A 22,668-nucleotide genomic window follows, 5' to 3' on the forward strand; every position below is an offset into this window, starting at 1 on the left:
CTAACTTCCCCCCCAACCGAGCACTCACTCCTGTGCTGTACATACTTGCTTGGCCATCACTAATCCGCCTCATTCCCAATTCCCAGCTGCTCTATCTGCCTCATGACTGCCAGAAACGCCGCACGCTGAAACTTCTCACGCAATAGCGATGTTTACGACATGAGGTGAGCTGCTTTTTCTTTGTTTAATAACGTTAAACATTTAGGGAGCCCCCACAGAGGAGCCAGGAGCGGCCACTGTAGCTAGCTACCGGGCATGTGGAGCCGGTGTGGAGAGTTCACTGACAGCTGTTGGAAGCACACAGCCAGCTACCGGCGAGGAGTCCATTATCGGACATGACTCCCCTCCAAAATATTATCGATTAAACCTTAATGTGACCGAGCAGGAAGTCAAACTGTGGTTAAAACGTCGGTAGCCGAGTCAGTTTATCACTAAAGGCGTATAACGTTAGCGTACGTTGGTCGGGTTTAACGTTAAAGCAGCTCGTGCCGCGGACTAATTTAGGCTAACGATAACGGCTACGGTTGAAAGCACTGATGCAACATTCCGACGCTAACTTAAAGCTAACGTGGTTTTGTACGGCTAACAGCGACATGACAGGCTAATATTTTAAATAGATATGTTAATATAAGGTAATATTGGTATTAGCCTGAGTTAGCTGCCGCTACTGTGACACCGTGTTCTGTCCGATAATGGGTTCACGGACACGGTTTATCATGAGGCGTGGATTTACTTCTTCACTGACGTTAGCTAATTAGCTAATTCAGCTATGGCTCCGTGTGTAACGTTGCGCCGCTTCGGCAGCACCTTGAAGCAAACACCAGGACAACCTGTAACATTTGCTTTGCTTTACTGGCTGGATGGGTGTGTACCGATGCCAGTTGGATAGGTAACTTATGTTGTTGACAGTAGCTAGTTAACTCTAACCTACTTGCGGTACCATCCGTTAGCTAGCTAGGTGTGCCATATGGTCGAGCTGTAAGCATTGATTAGTGTGGTCTGTTAGCAAGTGGATTAACCAGCGTCTGTTGCCATAAGCAACTGTCAAAACATTGTAGTAGCCTCAGTTCAGTGTGATGTAAAATAGCTGGTTACTGGACAGCGTCTGTATCTAACATGGTTTTAACCGAAGCTATTGAGAGTGGAGCACAAAGTTCATTATCTGTGCTTTGTAATGAGTTGCAGCGCAGTCACCTTGTGTTATTGTGACATGTAATGTGAACACACAGGCAGCATGTGGTTATACATTAGCCTGCAAGATTAGTGGTGTCAAACAAATTTTAGTCTATGGGCTACATGCAGAACAATTTGATCTCAAGTGGACTGGAGCAGTGAAACCATTGCATAATGACCCTATAAATAACAACACTTCAAATTGTTCCCTTTGTTAGTGTAAAGAAGTACATTGTGAAATCACTCATCCATTTACACAACAGATGTCTTAAGGAAAGCAAGTGTGATTTCATCAATATGTCTCAGATTTGCCACATTTAGTCAGTCTACTGCTCACTGTTATTACATGTGCATTTTCTTCCATACATTTTCACTCTTGTGTAGTAATGCTGGCATCACCACATCAAATTAAAGTGAAGGCAATTGAGTTTCAACTAAGTTTTAAAGGTCAAATGTGCAAGATTTAGGGGGATTCTTTTTATAATTACCTGAAAATAAGAATTGTGTTTTTTGTTACCTTTTAATGAGACATTTATATCTATGTAGGGAGCAGATCATCATCCAGAGCAGACAAACCAAACACTGGCTCTAGATCAGTGGTTCCCAACTGGTTGGTCGCGGTCCAAAAGACGGTCGTAGGTCCATTCTGAATGGACCTAAGTGACTTGCAAACGTGTCAAGTTTGGAGAAAAAAAACACACACACACTTTATTTTAAAGTACTGTGATTTTTTGGCACAATGCTTTTATTTTGAAGTCCCATTTCCTGCGGCAGAGTGAGTGCATAGGTAGTCAAGCTAGTTGTTCCTTAACAGAGACAGCAAACTAGCTCGACTACATGGCCAAACGCAGTTATGACACTGAATATCATAAATTGTGTGGACCTTGAACTAATGATAAAGGAGAAATCTGGACGCCTTAGCAGTTGGGAACCACTGCTCTAGATCATGCTCAAGATAGGGCCAGTTGCTGTTTCGCATCAGCCAGTGTAGTTAAAAGCTCCTCCATGATAAGCAGTGTTGGACAAACACAGACCTTTTAATGAGAAAAGGCTTTATTCAGTGCTTTTACTGATTTAAATCACTGGGTCTGTTTGGTGTTTGAGAGGAAGAGACCTCTGCGGATAATTTGGTTCCCGGTAAATACCTCCCAAATGTCTGGATCCTAAGTTAGAGAGAAAAAAGGTGAGCACACATTAGCAGGTGCTAAGCTAGTGGCCTGTCTCTGACAAGCCGAACAGCATATGAGAAAAACAAATTTGTTATGTGAAACTGCTTTATTCACAGGTTTTAATACCCTGGTCTGTCTGTTTTGGAGAGGAGGAAACCTCTGCAGATAATTCAGCTCCTGGTAAAAAAAAATCCTGAACAATGAACACTGAAGGAATCCTAACCACAAGAAATTTCAGCTGGTTGGTGTCTGGAGTTCTTACTGTTAGATGCCATTAAATCCCCCTAAATCTTACACACTTGACCTTTAAGATAGAAGTCTGATTTAGGGCCTGTGTCCACATAGCTTGTTTTGTTCCCAGCAGAAAAGCAGTGGCAGGGTACTGGAGAGTGCTTTCTCCCTGCGCTGGTGGCGCTTTTTTAGTGAAGCACTGCACGTGGGTTTTGTCTCCATGACAACAACATCTTGACACTAACATTAGCCAGGTAGCTAACACAACGCTAGGGTTGACACAGTCAACTTGAAGCTTACAAAACTAATGGTGATGAAAGCAAAACACACACCAGCAACATCCAGTGTCTCCTCAACAATCTGCCCCTTTTCTTTGCTAAAGAAGTGGCAGTGCCGTCACAGGCACCTTTTTGAAAAGTTCAGAGATTTTCAACTTAAAGCACTTTCAGTAGCTGCACAAAAAAGGCTGAGCACTGAAAAATGACGCTGGTGTGGCCACATGTGTCCACACGAGAAAAAACGCTAGAGGCCTCTAACATTTTCTTGTACTGAAGCTGCTGGTTGACAATATGTTTGCACAAACTACAATGCCTAAGTATGACCATAATAAGTATTCATTGATTTTTCATTGAACTTGAATCCTGGTCAGCATGGAAAATCCTCTGAAGCTCTGAGGCTTCACTGTTTAACTTGCTCCTGAAACCTGGCACCTCTTCGCTTTCACAAGTGTATCAATATTAGGTGTGTAAAGTCATCTAGTGGGCCCGATTGGACCCTTTGGCTGGCTAATTCTGGCCTGCGAGCTGTACGTTTGACACCCCTGAGATCTTCATATAGACAAGAATCATGTGCCTTGAAGCCTGGTTAGTTTTCCTTCTCGCATTAACACATCTTGTCAAATGAAACAACTTTAAAACTGAGATCTTCACTGTAAAGCCTGTATGTTTGGAAAAACATGCTTGTGTGTGAGATTAACCTTATCATTTCATGCCATGCCAATTTCCACACCTTTACCAACACCACTGTTCTCCATTATTTATTAAGCAAACAATCATTTGTTTTCTCCACTGATAAAACCCTGTTGTATGAATAGGAGTCTGCAGTCAGAGCTGGATATACAGAAGCAGAAGTGAAGGAACTGCCCATCAATGGCCAACCCCACCCCTCAGCTTGATGTACTGTGACAGAGAAGTGAGTGGACCAGAAATACTGTAGCCAGTTGCCATGGAGGACACACAGACCAAGCCTATTACGCCGGAGCCCAGTCCAGCGCCTAGTCCAGCACCCAGCCCAGCACCAAGTCCAATACCCAGCCCCATGCTGGACAGAATTGCTTTGCCCTCAGCAAACCATGTGGAGGTATAGTACTTTACTAATAAGAATTTACTTGTTAGTTACTTTGGTTGTTATATTCAGTATTTACTGCCTTGGTAAAACTAAAAAGTGTGTTTGTAAACTTCACTAAATAAGAATTGTTAAGCTACATATGAATGATGTGCTTGCTGTCATGCGGCTCTGCTTCTTTGCCTCACATTATGCTGCTGTGTTGTGTTAATTCCTCCATGTTTCACTGTTCTATAACCTTATAAAATTAATTGTTCACCTGAGATAAATTATTCGTCATTTGTTGCTGTTAGTCTAATGTGAGAATTAATTAAAAAGCAGCCAGAGGCAAGACTAAAAAATGTTGAGCCAACGTCCCCACCTGAGCAATGTGACGAAGAGGGTGTTCTGGGAGTTGCATTAATCAGGAAGTTCATATCTTCACTCTATTGTATGCCAAGAAACAGTGGCCTGTAATCTGCTGGTATGACGTACCTCTTTGTCAATACTGATAGAGCACGATACTTAATAAGGGTTCGACGATTAAAGAGGCTACAGGGACATTCACCAGTTTTATAGTCTTTACACAGGAAAGGCACTCGTATTTGTGTCAGTGTGACGTCTGATCTGGTGCTCTAGATGCCCCACAAGGCATGAATACTAATATATACAGTGTATGTACTGCATTGAACATTGCTGTCAACAGTGATCTTTAAAAGCATCAAAAACTATTACAGCAACAATATGCTACGACATATCAATAACTGTAACAGAAAAACAGGTTGTACAGCAAAAATACTTCTTATATCATTGATTGCCGTTACAGATGTGGCGCTAAAGCATCAAGTAAAACATTATGTCCAACAGACAAATGTGATGACTGACCCTATTGTGCATATTCTGATCTTCCTTCTCCAGCACCTTAATGTGAACCAGATCCAGGTAGTCGTACGGCGCTGCTCCACTCCAAATGTCACCGAGGAGACCACCTATTTTATTCCTCGAAACCCTGTGGCGGATGCGGGCACCAACACAGACCCGCCAGTGGTCTGCTGCCCCTTGCTCCGCAGGTTTTGCCCGTGTCCACCAAGAGGCCTTCTGGCTTCTCTCATTACTAAAGGTAAGGAAGGAGGGGCTTTGTAGTTGGCTTGGTGAGTTCTGACTGACAATGCGTCTCCACTTCCGCCAAAAATATCCCAAATACCGCCACTGCCATATTGCGCAGGTGACATCATTTAGAGCCAGTCTGTGCAGCAGCGATCTCCAGTATATCAGGTTCCCGCTGTTTGACCGGTAGCTAGCAGCGCCATTGATTGTGAGCACTTGACTGGCACACACAGCTGTCATTCATGACGGCAAACCTATTTTTATACCATCAAATAACTGCTGATAAACAAAGTTACCAGTAAAACAAACACTAGAACATTTATCAGTATAATTAGAGCTACCTTAAATGCCAAAAAACATCTCTGGAAAGAATTTATTTAACATGTACTTTGAGTTTTTACGTTTGCCCATGTTGCATCCTCTAGCATGAAGGGTGTGGGCTTTATGACCTATACTGCAGCCAGCCACCAGGGGGAGATTGAGATGTTTTGGCATCACTTTTGGGGAGCTGTCATGTCATCCATTGACACTATACAGTCTGTTCTTCCTACACAGGAAAATGTATTGCATGTCGATTCCTTCTTTCTCACAAGATTGTGACAAACATCAGATGACATTAATGTCTTGTATGCTTTGAACTATTTAAAAATTAATCACTGATGTAGTACATAAATAAATGCATGCATGATTACCCACACTAATACTAACATTCATGTTCACATTACAAACAACATCCAGAGACAGGCAGCCAGTCAACAATGAGGTCATAGTAGCCCTATTTATGACATTACTCACTGCTGAAGAAGTTTGAGAGGTTGACAATTACGACACGATTAGAAAATACATGTAATAACCTCGTCATCACAAACACTATAGTGACACATGCCATTACTTTATAATCTGACGTCATCCTGCTTTCTCGTCTCCAGTCCTTTTGGCAGCTGTGCTCTTTGGAGTGGTCTGGTCTATCACAGAGGATGAGTGTCTTCCAGGAGGAAACCTGTTTGGCATCACAACCCTCTTCATCTGCGCACTCATCGGCGGCAAAGTGGTGGCGCTCATCCGTCTGCCCAAACTTCCACCGTTCCCACCCCTCCTTGGTAAGGCTAAGACTTTGGTTGTTATGCTTCATGAGTTTGTGTTTTTGTACGCACATGTATATCAGATATTTAGTTACACAGATGCCTCCACCAGGGTGATATTTAGTAACACAATACATCATTTTCCAGTGTCAGTGTTAAAGAGGGGCTAGAAATTCTTGACAAAGAATTACATTTATACCAGGATTAGAGGAAGTATTTTTAATCATCGATAACTGCTTTTCAAATTAGACTCAAATCTGACTGAGTTTATTAAAAAAAAAGGTTGGAAGCACTAAAAGTAGACAAGTGTCTTTGAACGCGTTTGATTCACATGAATTGACCAAGCAAATATTAATGTTGTAACAGAAATCATTTTATTAATCATCTACAGGTGATGTGCCTGTCCAGTAGTTTTAATGTGATGAGTGTTATAGATGTATTCATGTGATGACTTAAAACAAGTGCTGCACGATTTGATAAAAATGTTCCCCTACCATTATATTAGGGGGGCACTGGCCTGACATAGTTATTGTTATGGACAGTGTGTAAATGACCATCAACAGACTGCTGTTATGCACAGTCAAACACGGCTCTCCCATAGCAGCGCAGCACGGCACATTACACACAGTGGAGCAGAGCCTGTGTTGCGTTCAGGCGTTGTCACGTAAATGACAAGCATGTGAATAGGCCATTGCACAACACAGCAGCATGTCAAGTGGGCCAAGCCCAAGCAAAATTTTGCCCAATTTTTCATTTGTTATTAGCTCGGTCCATAGGGCCTTGGGTTGGGAACCGAAGGGTCACCTGTTCAAGTCCCCATCCGGACCAAATATGGAGCGTGGACTGGTGGCTGGAGAGGTTCCAGTTTACCTCCTGGGCACTGCCGAGGTGCCCTTGAGCAAGGCACCGAACCCCCCAACCGCTCGGGGCGCCTGACCAAGGCAGTCCCCTCACTCTGACATCTCTCCACTTTGTGCATGTATAGGTCCTGTTTGTGCATGTGTGTGTATTTCGGACCTGTGTGTTAATGACAAAAGAGTGAAAAAATTTAATTTCCCCTCAGGGGGATTAATAAAGTATATAAATTTAATTTAATTTAATTTAATTTAATTTAATTTAATTTAATTTAATTTAATTTAATTTAATTTAAAATTAAAATAATTAAATATAGTTTGTTATGGAGTCTGTGATTTCCCTGTGTCTCTTTGAGGTCTTGTCGTATGGCGTGACACTTACAAATGTATGCGTAACTGTGCTTTGTTGTTGTTGTTTTATGAGGCTCTGGTGGCTTTCAGTTGTCTCTCTGTCTTTAACGTTACACGGCTCGGCTTGCTCTCGCATGCATTCTTCCTACTTTTCTCTGTGCTGTCTCAAGTGTTTATATAGATTGGGCGTGTTGCGACTTTAACTTTGCAAGTTTTACACAGTAGGTCTTTCTGTTCAGCGTCGCCGTACCTGAATCCAAAGTTTCACCATATAATAGACGTTGCGTTTTTTGCGCCACCAACTCAGCCTGTTCTTGGTCGTGCTCATTTTCAGCGTCTATGTTGGTCACTGCTGCACACCGGCTGGTCACCTGACCATACTTGGACAATGTCTCACACCCACTCCACCATGTGCTGGTCAGGCACAAGAGTACTTTCAGTGGGAGACTCATACCACCAAGNTTAACTATATATTTGTAAATACTATTGTTTAAATTTCTTATATTTTCACGTATCTTTCCTCTCTTGCAAGGAGCACCTGTAACATAAATAATTTCCCCTCGGGGATCAATAAAGTATTTCTGATTCTGATTCTGATTCTGATTCTGATTCATACGTGCTGCACACACCAGGATAGCTTGTGGGCGTAATGTCAACAAACTCCACACATTACAGCAGAGGTAGTCACATTCACAGACACACACGTTAACATTTATTTACATTAAATCACAAATCGCAGCCTTTTATGCGGTTAGGTAATCGCACAGCCTGACATCGCGATTGCGATTACATTAATCGTGCAGCACTACTTATAACAAAGGAATTCAGTGACTGAGTCATTTCACCTTTAGCACTGATAAAATGACCAAGGTCCCTGATTAACTGTAAAACCATGTTACTCACTTGTTCCATTATTAGTTAAGTCCACATTAGCTGCTGGGTTTTGTTTTGCTTCTATTTGTTGGGTTGTTAGCCTACATGATTTTGGTCCTGTTAGTTTGAAAATGCATGTCAGCGACCTTGCTATTTATGCAAAGATGTTGGAGGTAAATAACATGCGTTGTCACTTATTATGTAATATAAGAGATGTAAGTCTTAGTCAGGCTCTGGTTATGAAAGCTCTGTTTACCTGAGGTGATGGAATGCCATTTAATGTTTTATTGTATAACATTAATGCTGGCTTGGAAGAAGTCAAAGCATTGATCAGAAGCTATTGCAAATGTCCTTTTTTTAGCAACTGGTAATGGTTTATATATAATATAATGTGTATTCCTGGTGTTTTGAATTTGAAATCAGAATCATAAGCCACCAGCTGCACCCCTACTGTGATAAAAATCAAGGAAGCTGGAGCCACTCCTTATTCGCAAATAGCATCAAAAGTCCAACTTTGAAACAAACTCCAAGATCTGTCTTTGTAAACTTCATTTCCTGTATTCCTGCTTATCAGATCAGAGTGTTTCTGATGACAGTGTTAGAAGGTTGCGGTCAGTCTGAAGGGTAAAAGTGAAGTCCTCTGTCCCCACTCGTCAACAGTTTTAAATATTTGCTCTTTATGTATGTTCTTGTTGACTGTTTTTAACCATTTCAAAAACACATCTATTGCAGTTATAATAAAAGTTTTAAAGTCCTCCTTCACTCAAAAATATGTATTTCCTCTGTTTATGTCCCCTAAAAGGTCTGACCTTGACTTTACTGACTTGTATTTGTGCAAAGTTGGTTACTAGAGAGGTGTTTTTGCGTTCCTCTACTGAGGGGGGCGATGTCCATGCACTACACTGAGTTTACTAGATTGGGTATGTCATAAAACAAAAGCCAGTCGCTGCCTAATACGGGAAATGGGTATTGACGGGGGAACAGACTTTGACACAGCACTGGCAAAGAAACCTGAAACGTCCAGCGTAGAGCAGACTTGTCAGAACAGAGAGCAGAGTTAGCCTCAGCATAGTAAAAGTTTTGACAGCAAGCATGGTAGAGTGTTCAGTTTTTGGATATAAACTGGACCCTTGAGCATCCGTTCACTATCTACTGACAACTTGAATTATTAATGCTATAAGGCCCTGATCATGTAGAATGCGTTTTTGCAGCTGGAGTGGCCTTTCTGTAATTGTTTTAATGAGAATGACGCTTTTTGCTCACGGTTTTTGTGTTGTGACGCACCTCGCATTTCTGCGCTCTAGGCACCTGGCATTTTTGCCAGAGCGCTCTGACCTTGGAACACGAAATGAAAAAACTTCAACTCAAGTGGAAATCGCCCCACGTCATCTCTTTTTTTGTCATCTTTTTTCCCATTCTCCAATCAGATGATTTGAGAGGCGGGCCTTCTGTGGTGGTCACAACAACAAGTTTACAGTTGGTAAAGGATGGAGGAGAAACTGGTGGTAGTGGTTGCTAAATACCCAGAGCTATACGGCCCGATAATAGGCAGCAGGTTGTCAAACTGCCCCGAGTCATCCTAAAATATGCCTGGAAATGGCCATTATTGAGGAGAAGCTCCTGGACCAACTGCTGGTGCTCCTCGTGATCCACCCTCTTTTTTAGGGTCTCATGTACCCACACAGATCTGTTTCCCTGTGCCCAACAAACTATTTACTGACAGCCTCNTTGTCAAACTGCCCCGAGTCATCCTAAAATATGCCTGGAAATGGCCATCATTGAGGAGAAGCTCCTGGACCAACTGGTGGTGCTCCTCGTGATCCACCCTCTTTTTTAGGGTCTCATGTACCCACACAGATCTCTGTTTCCCTGTGCCCAACAAACTATTTACTGACAGCCTCTCACCCTCAACTAGAGCTACAGCAAGTACCCTCTGCCTGAACATTTTAGGAGCTAGATACTAATTACTGTCAAATAAATAGAATAAGATAAAATAAATAAACGGTAGATTGCAGTGCGGCAGGCCTTGCAGTTTGCAACCTGTGATCGGGGCCTGAGACAGTGATCCCAGTCCTACAGTGATTCTTAGAGTCTCAGGTGTCCAACATGAGCACTGTAAGTTCAAAAACTAACAGGTGGTCTTTATTCCTTGTTCTCTACCTGTGCGAGGGACAGCCCTGAAGGATCGTCTTTGCTCTCTCACACTCTCTGCTGTGTTGCAGGTATGCTGCTGATGGGTTTCCTGCTGAGAAACATCCCAGTTATAACAAAATGGGTGTACATTGACTACAGGTGGTCTGCGTCGCTGAGGAACATCGCTCTGGCTGTCATTCTGGCCAGAGCTGGTCTGGGGTTGGATCCCACGGTATGCCTCACTATTGAAGCTTGATATCTGCACTCATAAAATGATGATGTACTAATCCCATCTCTGTGTGTAATCCAAAATTTCAAGTGATATGACACTGGGACAAGCAAGCGAGTCTGAGTGTAACCAGCAGAGTCATTTTCTCTGTCAATTTTCAGACGTTTCAGTCAGTTAATCAACAAATCATTCAGTGCCACCACGCATCACTGCATTTGTTAATCCTCTCTTTATGTCTGTTTAGAAGTTAATTAATTGCTGTAACAAACTCTTGGATGATGTATGTGTCTGTGTTGTCAGGCTCTGAAGAAACTGAAAGGCGTGTGTATACGCGTGGCATGTGGGCCCTGCATCATAGAGGCCTGCACCGTAGCTCTGGTGTCTCACTTCCTCATGGGCTTGCCCTGGGTGTGGGGCTTCATCCTTGGGTAAATACAACACTACACTCCCTCCCACTCTATCCTCACCTTCATTTTCTAATTGATATCAAGCTGTGTCTTCCTATTATGCCTCGGACAGACAGACACAGTGTTTTGATGAATCAAAATGTTCATGAATCAGTTGTTTATTAAATATATTTACCACGTCACTTTTAACATTATGTTTTGCTCCTTCTTTTTAATTATTATTAAATAGCTTGACAGTGAGGACACAGACAAGGAATGTAGGGAGAAAGTGTGCTTTTTAAGATTATAAAACTAATCAAAGAAAAACAGACAGTCTTCAGGCACTCTTTTGCAGTGCGAAGGGACAAGTTATATTAAAAGCCTTAATCTGCATAGTTTAGACCATGGGCCCTAAATGTTTTTCAGGCCAAGGACCCCTTAGCTAAAAGAGAGATGGAACATGGACCCCTACTACACATTTTGTGTAAAATTGTGTTACATCTTGAGCAGATGGAGGTTGTCAGACAGAGGGCCATGTCCGCCTCAAGCTGCAGGCTTGAGCTGTATTTGCTTGTCAGGTAGGTGAGGGAGGAAACTCCACTTTCACAAGGATAAGTTGTTTCAAAAGGCAAAATATATTTGATTCATGTTAATGTGTATTTTCAGTCATGTAAATGGTCAAACAATAAATTTACAGCCCTCTTGCAGTAACTCTGAGGACCTCCCAGGGGTCCTGAACCCACTGTTGAAGATCCGGGGTTTAGACGCAGACTGATTTCAACTTCATAGGGTCTTGTTTTTTAAAAGTTCCTAACAGAAATAAAATAAATATCTTTTAAATGTACAACATGCTTCTATATCTGCTGTGTGAGCAGTTCAGTTTACTCCTCTGAGGCAGGAAGCAGCAGAGAGAGAATGTCAAGACATGGAAGGCTGAACTCTGATGACAAAGTTAGACTAATACTGTGCAACACACTACATACCAGGGCTGGGAGATATGGTATTCACAGGCTGACTGGCAATACACAATGTATATCTTTTCTACAAAATGGGCGACATGTTTTCAGTTGCAAGTCAAAGCCACATTTGAGATGTCACAAGCAGTTTTATAAAAACAGACCGTGACCAAAATAAGATGCAAAGACAGGTTTTTTCCCCCCTATTTAAAAATATGCAGCTGCACAACAGTTACAGCTCCAAAGCACTAGTCGGCAGCGGGAGTGCTGTAAAGTTTAGTTGATTCAAAACACACATTAAACATGGCTTAATAGCAGCAATTTCAAACACACAAATCAGCTTCACTATAACTCGCGGCATTCACAGACAAAGCATTTGTCTTTTGCTGGACACATTTTCCCCAAAAATACAACACGCTAATGTTTTTAGCACAAGCCTATGGCATTTTACATTGTATGAATTAGCCTAGCAGCTATCAAACTTTTCCTTTACTCATATAAACAGCAAGATTTAACAAAGGTAATGTTCCAAATTTGGCTCCATCACAACTCGCAAGGTTCACCAACAAAACAGCTGTCTTATACTTAACACGTTTTCCAAACAAATATAGCATGCTAACGATATTAGCACAAGCCCATGGCATTTTACATTGTATAAATTAGCCTAGCGAATAGTGGCGATTTCCTCTGCTCATATGAAGCCAGGATAAATCACACAAGACTTAAAATGCTATTTTGTGGAGGCTTTATCATCCTCACAATTTATTGTTTCTTATCTGTGAAATTAAAGTAAATAAAAACAATTTATTGTTTCTTATCTGTGAAATTAAAGTAAATAAAAGCTTTGTTTCCTCTGAGGGCAATGGTTTCAGTTTACAAAAATAGACAGGAGGTCTGCATTTCTGGGGAGGTGCACGTCAGGCTACGGCTCTACAAAGTGTTGCTGAAGAGCTTGTGAGTTAGTGAGTGGGGCGAAGCTGTGCAGTAAAATGATAATCATTAGAGAATCCAGATTGTTGTGTCAAATTCAGGCCTGGTACCACATCTCAGCTACAATACAGTACAAACTACATATCATGCTTCGGGAATGCCTCCCTGTCACACATCTCCATGTGTATTGAAAGGCTGATGATGCTTTCCAAAGTTTTCTAACGACTTTTCTCTTGTTTGCTTTAATGATCCATTTCCTCCACGTTGCAGCTTCGTGCTGGGAGCTGTGTCTCCAGCAGTGGTGGTTCCCTCCATGCTGCTGCTGCAGAAGGACGGTTACGGCCTGGAACAAGGCATTCCCACCCTGCTGATGGCTGCAGGCAGCTTTGACGACATCCTTGCCATCACAGGGTTCACCACATGCTTGGGCATGGCCTTCGCCACAGGTAACCTTTGGATGTATGTGTTTGCGTGTGTGGAGAAGGGTGAAGGAAAATAAAGAAGTGCTGACTTCCATGTTCTTTTTCTTGAAATGCAACACCACCTTATCTCCAGGGGAGTGGCAGCAGGTTCAGTGTACTGAAGAGCAGGTCAACACAGAGAGGCATGTGAAATAAGTAACTCCTGAATGTAGTTTGTCAGGAGCTCAGCAGAGGGTGTGAGTGTGCTATTTAAGCTTGTTAAAAACACAGAAGGGTTTTTTGTGCCAATTCACCGTGCATTTTGTGCTTCATGACTCCAGTTTACCACAATGTGAAGTCTCTGTAGGGCCATTAACTGTGTTTAAAACACATTTAGGACTGCTTTCTATGACAGTTGGTTCAGTTTACTCACTTACTTACTAATGATTGTGTATCTTCTCTGCTGATCTCTCCAGGCTCCACTTGGTACAACCTTCTGAGAGGTGTACTGGAGGTTGCTGGTGGGATGGTTGCTGGGCTTCTTCTTGGCTTCCTCATCCAGTACTTTCCTAGTGTTGACCAGGTAAGCATGTCCTTGCAACGTTACCATGATATCAGTAAGTTTCACTATTGCATAGTCGTGCTCACACCTCTTGAAACCACAGCCTGTGTGTGAGAACAACTCAAGAAGAGCCAACAAAGGCTTCTGTAAAAAGTCAGTGAAGTGTACTTGATATGTTGAACTCTGAGGACTTTTGATGAGAGCACTTTGGATTCATCTAAGTGGGGAAGTTTACAGGGATATAATGGGAGAGATGTTTCTGTGGGTCATGACATTTCTTGCGTAACAGATATAACTGAGCGATCTCAACTCCGTCCACGTTTTCAGTGGCTTGTCAGACTCGTCGTGAATCAGTCTAGTTTAAACAAAAGTAAACTAAAAGTAAAATGTCATGACCTGCCAAGAAGTGTGCAAGTGGAGCATTTTGTATTTATAGGTTTCATAATATTAAAATATTCTATATTGAAATCACTGACTGTCTTTTTCACCTAGAAACACATAGTAATGAAGCGATCCTTCCTGGTGCTGGGTCTGTCCGTGTTTGCTGTGTTCGGCAGTGGTGTGGCAGGGTTTCCTGGCTCTGGAGGCCTCTGCACCCTGGTGTTGGCATTCCTGGCCGGCCTCGGCTGGGGGTCAGAAAAGGTAACAACATATGCTTGCTATGTCGCACATACAGATGTTTTTCACTTCTCTATTTGCAGTTCTCTATCTTCAGAGCTGAATATTGATGAGATACACTCAGGAGACAGAAATACTTTCCCACAGTACATTTTTTAAGCATACTATTTAGTAACACAGCAGTTTGTACAGCAAGTTATTCATCATCTACGCTGCTGCATGTCAAAGATAACCTTCCTAAACCTTATTGTGTGTTCTGTTTGTCTTAAGGCCCGTGTGGAGGAAGTGGTGGGGTGGGCGTGGGACGTGTTTCAGCCTCTCCTCTTCGGACTGATAGGAGCAGAAATTCGAATCTCTGAGTTGGAGGGATACACAGTTGGTGAGAAGATCACACACATACACACACATAATACCACAATGAGGTAGCTGTTATCACTGTGAGACATTCAAATGTAGCTTTGTGGATTTAAATATATTTCCATAGCCAAAAAAAAGCCCCAGGAGATTTTTATCTCTCTGTATGTGTACAGTAAACACAAAAAAACCCTGAGTACTCCATTATACTGCATTTCAACAGGGTGTCTGCTGGTCCTTAAAAAGCCTTTAAAAAGCCTTATTCAATTAAAAAAGGGCATTAAAACTCACAAAAAGTCTTAAATTTGAATTTTAGAAGTCTTTAATTGACACACACATTTTATCTAATTTTATGTATCCATATTTTAATTTCTTTTTGTCAAAATAAGTCGAGCTGTTCTGCATCAACGTCCACATTTCTGATGTTACAAATCACTGAACCTAATACTGTCTTTTCACTTTACACTTGCACTCACCTGTTGGCAAAACTTAGATTACTGAACTCACTAGCTGTAGGGACGCTGCCCCCATAGAAGTTCCCATATGGGATTTTAATTTTAATTCGATCAAAATGAGCTTTTAATTGCCATTAGGGTTGGGTGATATATCAATATAGGGTCAAGTTGCGTTATATATCGCATACCAGTGTTCATCTCTCCTCTCTCACACACTCCGCACAGCTCCACCCCACTCATTCACAAGTTCTCCATCAACACTAACAGAGACACAGAGCTGCTCCTCTGTTTAATCTGTCTGTTAATTTGTCTACAGTGTGACATCGGTCTATATGTTGCACATGCTTCACTAAATCAGTCTGTGAGATGAATGAAATTACCGCAGCACATGTGCAGTCCAGCGCTGCGCTGCTAGTTTGTGTGTGAGGTGGGTCATAGCGTGTCACTGTTGTTCTTGGTAGTTGTAGTCTGTTGTGTGACATGGTGACAGCGCCTGGATGCAGGCGACAGATCTGTTTAAAAAATGCAGCGACAACACAGACGTTTCATGTACAAGACGTATATAACCTCGGCCTCTCTGGTGAAGCTTTGTGTGCATAAGTAAGATTAACAGCCTAAATAAATAAAAACGTTCCAGCACTTGATTCATTTGAAAGGCCAACAGATGGAAAACGACTTTATAACTCCCCCACAAAGATCTTTAATTGTGTCAAACTCCACTGGATTTAGGCCTACTTGATACCTTTATACTCATGTTATAGTTTTGTGTCCTGTGCTGCGAACCTTTAAACCTCTGTAGCTCCAGTGCTATGTGCAAAACGCTAATGTACAGCTCTGCTGTTTATTTTATATAGTTTTTCATTTACATGTTGTGCAGCTACATATTTTCAAACAGGGTAAAAAAAAAATCCCTGTCTTTGCATTTTATTTTGATCACAGTCTGTTTTTCTAAAGTGTTCGTGACATCTCAAATGTGGCTTTGACTTGCAACTGAAAACATGTCGCCCATTTTGTAGAAAATACCGAGATATGAATCTTTGTCCATATCAACCAGCTCTAACTGCAGTCATCAAAAGCAAAAGTTATACGGACTCTTCTTTGTGTTCCCAGTTGACACAAAAACAAGTTGAAACAAGTTATTGTTGTTAAATATAATAAATAGATTATTTAAATTTGACCATATGATCTTAATGTGTTAGTTTCCAAAAAATATGGCAGTTACATAACACTGGAGACCGTGTAGCCGTACCGTGTCTTTTTTAAGAAGGTTTTGGTAAGATTAAATAGTCTACAAATTGGCATAGCTTTCAGTGCTGGAAAAAAATCATGACCATAAAATCTACAACTGTGGCTCTGGAGAATCGTGACACCCATACTGTACAGTATATTCATGGTTTAAGACTCTGTGAAAACTCTACCTGACCTCGGCCCATTAAAAACTGTGTGGCACTTTTAAAGAGATGAGCAGATGTGGAGAGCATTATTAAAATCTCAGCTTCACCTGCTCAGACTGCAGGCTGCTTTTACTTTTAAAAATGTGTTCATAGGGATAACTACGGCTCTAGTGTCTCTTCCAGATGGCAAGCGTTCACTTCTGGTTTAAAATGTAGCAGGAAATACATCCTCACTGACCCTGTACTTCCTGCTATACTGTCCAGTTTTTACAATAAAGTTTTTAGTGTTCTGACATTTGGAATATGATAAATATCTTTCCTAAAAAAAAGTGTGTTTCATTACTGTTAATGTACTGCTTCATCAAATATATTGCTTTAACATCCCTTTTTTATCTTTTTTTACAAAAACTATATAAATCTCTTTTTATTTTCTTGTGTTTTATACAATAAAATTACTCCAACATGTAAGAGGAAATATGATATAGGTGCACCCAACATAACCCAGTTACAGTAAGTAGGGCATTACAAAAACACCACTCAGACAGCCAATGTGTTATTTTTTGTATTTTTCTCACCATGACTGTGCCCCTGCTTTCCCACAGCCGTGAGGAGGAAGTACTGCTGATATAATAACTGTCCTTTTAACAGCAGTAAAACAGATATAGTGTAACTCCCTGGGTGCTGATTGCCGGGGAGGATTTCCCCCTCTCTGCTTCTGAGACCCCCTTCTGTGGTCATTCATTTTTTCTCCAGTGGGGATACATGTTATCCCTGCTTCTGGTGAGACTGAATAAATTAAATGCATCTCATATTTCCACCGGTGGAGTTGTTAAGCATTACGAGCTATTTTAAAAACACATGGATCAGAGTCGCAAGTGGATTGAACTCTCATATGTTCATACGGTGCTGCTGTTTTTCGCAGTTTTTGCTGTCATCATTTGCAGGCACTGGGAGGTGTTCTTTTCAACATGTACATATCAACACTCATGTTCTCTGAGGCAGCTTTGTACTCCTACTTTACATTGGAGACTGTCTTTACAGCCATCTGAACGCAGCAGGCATCTGTTTGCTTCTGCACTCTCTCTCTGATTAATTATTCTACACATGAACAGGCGCGTTGGAAACTGAGGCATTGAAACATTTCATACAGCTCCACGTAAAATTGTGGAACACCTAAAATGTCTCACTCCACTTCTAATTCCCTCTGGACTATTCGTTCCTCCCAGTCTTTCTGCCCAGTTTCTTCATCGGGGTAATGGCTGAGTGTGCATGTCGTCTTTTACAAAACAACGCTGGCCAATATGTTGCCTGGAGCTTCACATTTTTAACTCTACTACAGGTAGATGTGCATTTTTAAGTTTCGACTGACTAAAACTTTCTGCAGAAACTGTCATGCCCCTTTTCGACAGTCATCCATTACAACAGAGCTACCTTCTTGAAGGTGTGTCTCTAACTGATGACTGCTTGTCTTGCGTGATGACATTTAAAAGCAGCGGGCTGATCCACATTTTAAGTCCCCTGTTGTTTTTGCTGCATGTGTTTTTCCATCACACAGCAGGACAGGTAGAAGAAGTTTACCTGTTGGAGGTGAGCTGTTTGCAGAGGTGCAGTAAGAGCCTGTTGTCTGCAGCTCTTAATCAACATCTCACTGTGGCTGTTTCTGCTTTTACTTTCCTCCCTGTCATATTATTAGACTTGTCTTTATTGAAGAAAAGCCACTAACAAAGTTTCGCTAATTCAGTGATTAACACGTCATTTCCTACAGATTCTTCACAATAAAAGTCCCCTGTTATTTTGTTATGTATAAACTTTCATTGTGAAGCAGCAAAATTAGGAAATGTTGAGTTTTCGAGCAGCAACTTCACACATTTTCTAATATGGCTGATAGGGAACATGAAACAGTAAAATAAAGCAGATATCTAAAGTAAAAATAGGACGCAGGAGAGAAACTAAACTAAACTACAAAAGCACTGAGAGCTTTTAAAAACGTCTTTCTCTCTGGTCTCCTGCAGTCAGCGGTCTCGCAATAAATAAATAAATCAAATGTCGGAAAATTAAGGCCCTTAAAAAGTATTAAAAAGTCTTAATTGTGATTTTATGAAGTATTAAATTTTCTTGGCATTCAAGCTTTGACAAAAAGTATCCATGAATATATAATTTATTTTCCTCCTTGCGACTACTACAAACAGTGATGTGTAGGTAGACACACTCTGACTGCCACTCGAGCGGAAAAAAAAAGTCCAAAAAAGTTAATAACTTAAAAATTATGGCGAAAGGGTAGTTTCTTGCAACCCAAGTTAATAACTTAAAAATTATGGCGAAAGGGTAGTTTCTTGCAACCCTAGAATTAAGATAAAAAATATTCACAAACGAAAAAGCACTTCTGGTTGCTGATAAGTAGTGTTTAACTTTTGATTTAACACTAAAATTTAAAACCCTTGGCGCGCACTGCAGCACAAGCAGACAGATGCGCGACTCAGAGCAGCATATGTCACTGACACCAGACTCAGAGCGCAGCGGACCGGTGNGTTATGACCTAAGGTGTATTTTAATAAACCTGCCTTTGGTTTAATTTATTCTTTCAAGCTTTATTGCTTCTCATTTTATCTGAATTCTGTTGTATGTTTGTGCTCCATAGATTTAATTGCAAACTACAACTGTTTAGTAAGTTAAAGATGCGTTGCTGCTAACGACAGCTTGAAGTGGCGATGAGGACTTAAGGTTTTTTGGAGGTCTTAAAAAAGTCTTAAAAAGGTATTGAAATTAACCTCAGGATTCCTGCATATACCCTGCTTTTGGACCTACTGCTGAGAAGGTCCATCTCCGGCGTGTCTAAACTGACAATGGAAACAAAAATCGACACTCCTGACTCACTGGGCAGGGCGCACCTGACTGCGATCTGGCTGCGACGCTGGGTTTACGATAGAGTGCGCGGTCTCCTTTTGTACAAACAGAGCAGCAGCCAACCATTGACTTGTGTCAGTAAAGAGATTTAAAACGCTCAGGAAGGGAAAGTACTGTCAGCTGCACATGATGACTCATTACTAACATGTATGTTTTTCTGTTTAGGTCTGGGTATAGCGTCGCTGCTCATTGCCCTGCTGGTCCGAGTCCTGTTCACCTTCGCCTGTGTGTTGTGTGCGGGCTTTAACTTGAGGGAAAAAATCTTCATAGCCCTGGCGTGGATGCCCAAAGCCACAGTGCAGGTATGTAAGCGCTGAAATATTAGTCAGCTGCACACTCGTCTTTCTGAGAGTCTCATTTTTGTGGTGCATGCCTGCAAATGTTTTTCTATCGGAAAATAGACACTCAACATGTTTTTTCTAACTTCAAGCATCCTCTCATTGTGATGGTTAATTTGTTGAGTAAAGATGAAAAACTCATGTTGTTTTTTCCCATCAGGCAGCTATAGGTTCCACGGCTTTAGACATGGCCAGGACAAAAGAGGACACGCAGCTGCAGAAGTACGGCATGGATGTGCTCACTGTGGCCGTGCTGTCCATACTGTTCACAGCTCCTGTAGGAGCTCTTGTCATAGGACTCAGTGGACCTCACCTGCTACAAAAACCAAAGAACTCTGCCTGTGGTGAGCGAGTCAAACCCAATTTATCAGCCTTCTTCTTAGGTGGGTAAAGGTCTACATTCAACACTTCAGCACCAGCTCAGCAGCCCTGTGGACCCTGGCTTCGTAGTTGTGCTCGAGTAGTGAATATAGTCTTCCCTTCTTCACCTTTGTGATAGATGCATCCACTCAGATAAGGATTTGCATAGTTGTAGGTTGCCTTTGTTTACCCTGTCATTCAAGCCCTCATGTCTTTTACATCCACACAACACTGGCATTGTTTAAGTACACTGAACTAACCACACAGCAGAATTACAACTCATGCTTGTTGTACTCTTTCATTTGTTTACTAAATCCGACTAGCATGCGATCAGTCTTTCACTGAGGCTTTTCCATCTGTCTCCTCTCCGTCTTCCCCAGGCACCGCAGCAGGAGGCGAAGATGACACTGAAACTCCCGTCACCTACGAGAGCACCCTCTGACATCACCCATCTCCACCCAGTAAGCAAGGACATTTAAAGAGACTTGCCTGGTGCTTTCACACCTCAAACATTTGAGCTTTCCTTTAGCCACCGAGTGGCTCTCTTTGTCTCCTTCTATCTGCCGGTCAGCTCCTGATGTTTGCCATGCTGCAGGAACACATGAATCACTCTGTATTTATAGCTTCTGGTGGTTTCCAGACCTCAGGCTCTAAACAAATGACCCACATCCCAGCATCTGCACCATCATGCTGTGTGACAGCGTACAAGAGGTGGTCTTGTTTCTGGTACCAAATTAACTTTTCAACAGCTTTATTAGCATTAAGCATACGTTTGGTTTACGGTTTTGTAAAGGTGGATATTTTCCTATCTATCATAATCACTGAATCCAATATTCGCCCATTTGTGTGACGACACATCAGGTAACTATTTACTGTATTTGGACCTCAACAGGTGGTGATGTTGTACTTTATTAGAAGCTTTACTTGGGAGGCTGCGTTATTGAATGCACTGAGAGTAGCAATATTTTATTGTTTTAAATTAGACCACACAGTTTGTAGGTGATGTGCACTCAGTACGATATTTATGCAGCTATGTTTTTGTGTATTTTTGCGTACGTGTGAATAAAATGTGTACTAGCTGTGACTTGGTGACAGGAACGGTTTGTGTAGTTATGAAAAACTTCTAAATAATCCACAACACTTTCCTCTGGTTTGTAAAGATGCTGCTGAAACTCATTTGTCTGCTTTCAATGTCAGGAATGCTCAGCAATTATCATGTCCATATTCAGTTCATTCATGTAAACCCAACCTCTGATTGATTGTAAGGGAAAGTCGATTTTTCACATTTGTTACGTTTGTTTTTTATTACAGAAGTATGCAGTGTAACTTAATATAAGCTTAATTTGAATTTATTTACATTTCCTCATTGTGTATTTTTAGCAACTATTTATGATAAAGTGACAGATTTAAGCATTAGTTTTTTACCAAATATTCTTTATACAATAAATGATAAAAATACACCATGAATTGTTCTTCTCTTGCATTTTGAATGTATTTTAAAGTTCATGTTTTGGGGTAGTGGTAGACGAAAAGTTTAAATTATTTGCCTGGGTCCAGACCTTTGAATCCGTCCGCTCGCTGACGATTCTGTCTGATATCAGGCAATAAAGTTATTACTATGCAAGAACATTTGTACGATTTGATTAACTGTGTGTCTTATTATGTCTTTAATTAAAGTCCCTGTCCTTTTTAAGTGTCTACTTCTAATGTGTTTGCTTTTCATCCGCACTAGCAGCGTGGCTCTGGGGATGGCAGCTTTGGTCTCTCAGTTGGTCGATCACTTTGACTGAAATGTCTAAACAACTGTGAGTTGGACTGTCACTAAATTTGTTAGATACCCACAGTGCCAAGAGGATGTGTCCTGCTGACTTTGGTTAAAGTTTACATTTGTGATTAAGGTTAAAATGTCTCAACAACAGCTGAATGGATTGTCATGAAATTTGGTGCAGACATCCCTGTTCCCCACAGGACAAATTGTAATAACCTTGGTAATTCCCTAACCTTTAATCTGGAGCCACCATGAGGTCAACATCTTTAATTTTAGATTCAGGAATAATATATGAAAAATTGATGACATTCCCATTAGCTTCAGCTGTAGTTGTTTGATGCTATTGAGCAAATGTTGGCATGTTGAATGAAGATGAACATGGTAAACATCAGAGGTGGGAATAAGTCATTGTTTTGCAAGTCACAAATAAGTCTTAAGTCTTTGCACTTAAGTCCAAAGTCTTAAACTTTGATTTCAAGTCCTAGACGAGTCATAATAAGGTCTTCACCAAATATAATGCAATTTTAACAACAAACTAATATTAAACATACAAATATAATGAATTCTTTTTAAAACAAGTTTCTTTAAAGTTGCTGCATCTTTGTTATTTCTGTCTTGTACATTTTGCATACTGCAATGTGTTTCTGTTGACCATCGCAGCTTGTGTATGCAAATGAATAAATCCTTAGTAACATTTTTGCCAACTGGCGCTCAGTA

At 41.2% G+C, this 22,668-nt stretch overlaps 1 protein-coding gene across 3 annotated transcripts; it reads left to right on the forward strand.

Moving 5' to 3' along the window:
• The first annotated feature begins 8 nt into the window (after window positions 1-8).
• si:dkey-162b23.4 (sodium/hydrogen exchanger 9B2) lies at window positions 9-21,894 on the forward strand. Of its 3 annotated transcripts, none has more exons than XM_050044026.1 (13): window positions 9-164; window positions 3,667-3,932; window positions 4,815-5,016; window positions 5,933-6,103; window positions 10,386-10,528; window positions 10,826-10,953; window positions 13,068-13,243; window positions 13,675-13,781; window positions 14,253-14,402; window positions 14,649-14,757; window positions 19,651-19,787; window positions 19,984-20,206; window positions 20,564-21,894. In XM_050044026.1, the coding sequence occupies exons 2-13, from the start codon at window positions 3,798-3,800 to the stop codon at window positions 20,623-20,625; spliced, it is 1,743 nt and encodes a 580-aa protein (XP_049899983.1). In that variant the 5' UTR covers window positions 9-164; window positions 3,667-3,797; the 3' UTR covers window positions 20,626-21,894. The 3 variants fall into 3 exon arrangements, with proteins under 3 accessions (XP_049899983.1, XP_049899985.1, XP_049899984.1); XM_050044028.1 differs by having other exon boundaries at window positions 19,984-20,167; XM_050044027.1 differs by lacking the exon at window positions 9-164 and adding an exon at window positions 746-889.
• The last annotated feature ends 774 nt before the right edge of the window (window positions 21,895-22,668 follow it).

Source organism: Epinephelus moara, chromosome 5 (genome assembly GCF_006386435.1).
Source record: "Epinephelus moara isolate mb chromosome 5, YSFRI_EMoa_1.0, whole genome shotgun sequence".
NCBI lineage: Eukaryota > Metazoa > Chordata > Actinopteri > Perciformes > Serranidae > Epinephelus > Epinephelus moara.

Excerpts from the sequence above, each read along its gene's own strand:
- si:dkey-162b23.4 (XM_050044026.1), top strand. The coding sequence starts at position 3,798 with ATGGAGGACACACAGACCAAGCCTATTACGCCGGAGCCCAGTCCAGCG. Across the intron at positions 5,017-5,932 it reads GGCTTCTCTCATTACTAAAG|TCCTTTTGGCAGCTGTGCTC; the intron begins GTAAGGAAGGAG and ends TCTCGTCTCCAG. Across the intron at positions 10,529-10,825 it reads GTCTGGGGTTGGATCCCACG|GCTCTGAAGAAACTGAAAGG; the intron begins GTATGCCTCACT and ends CTGTGTTGTCAG.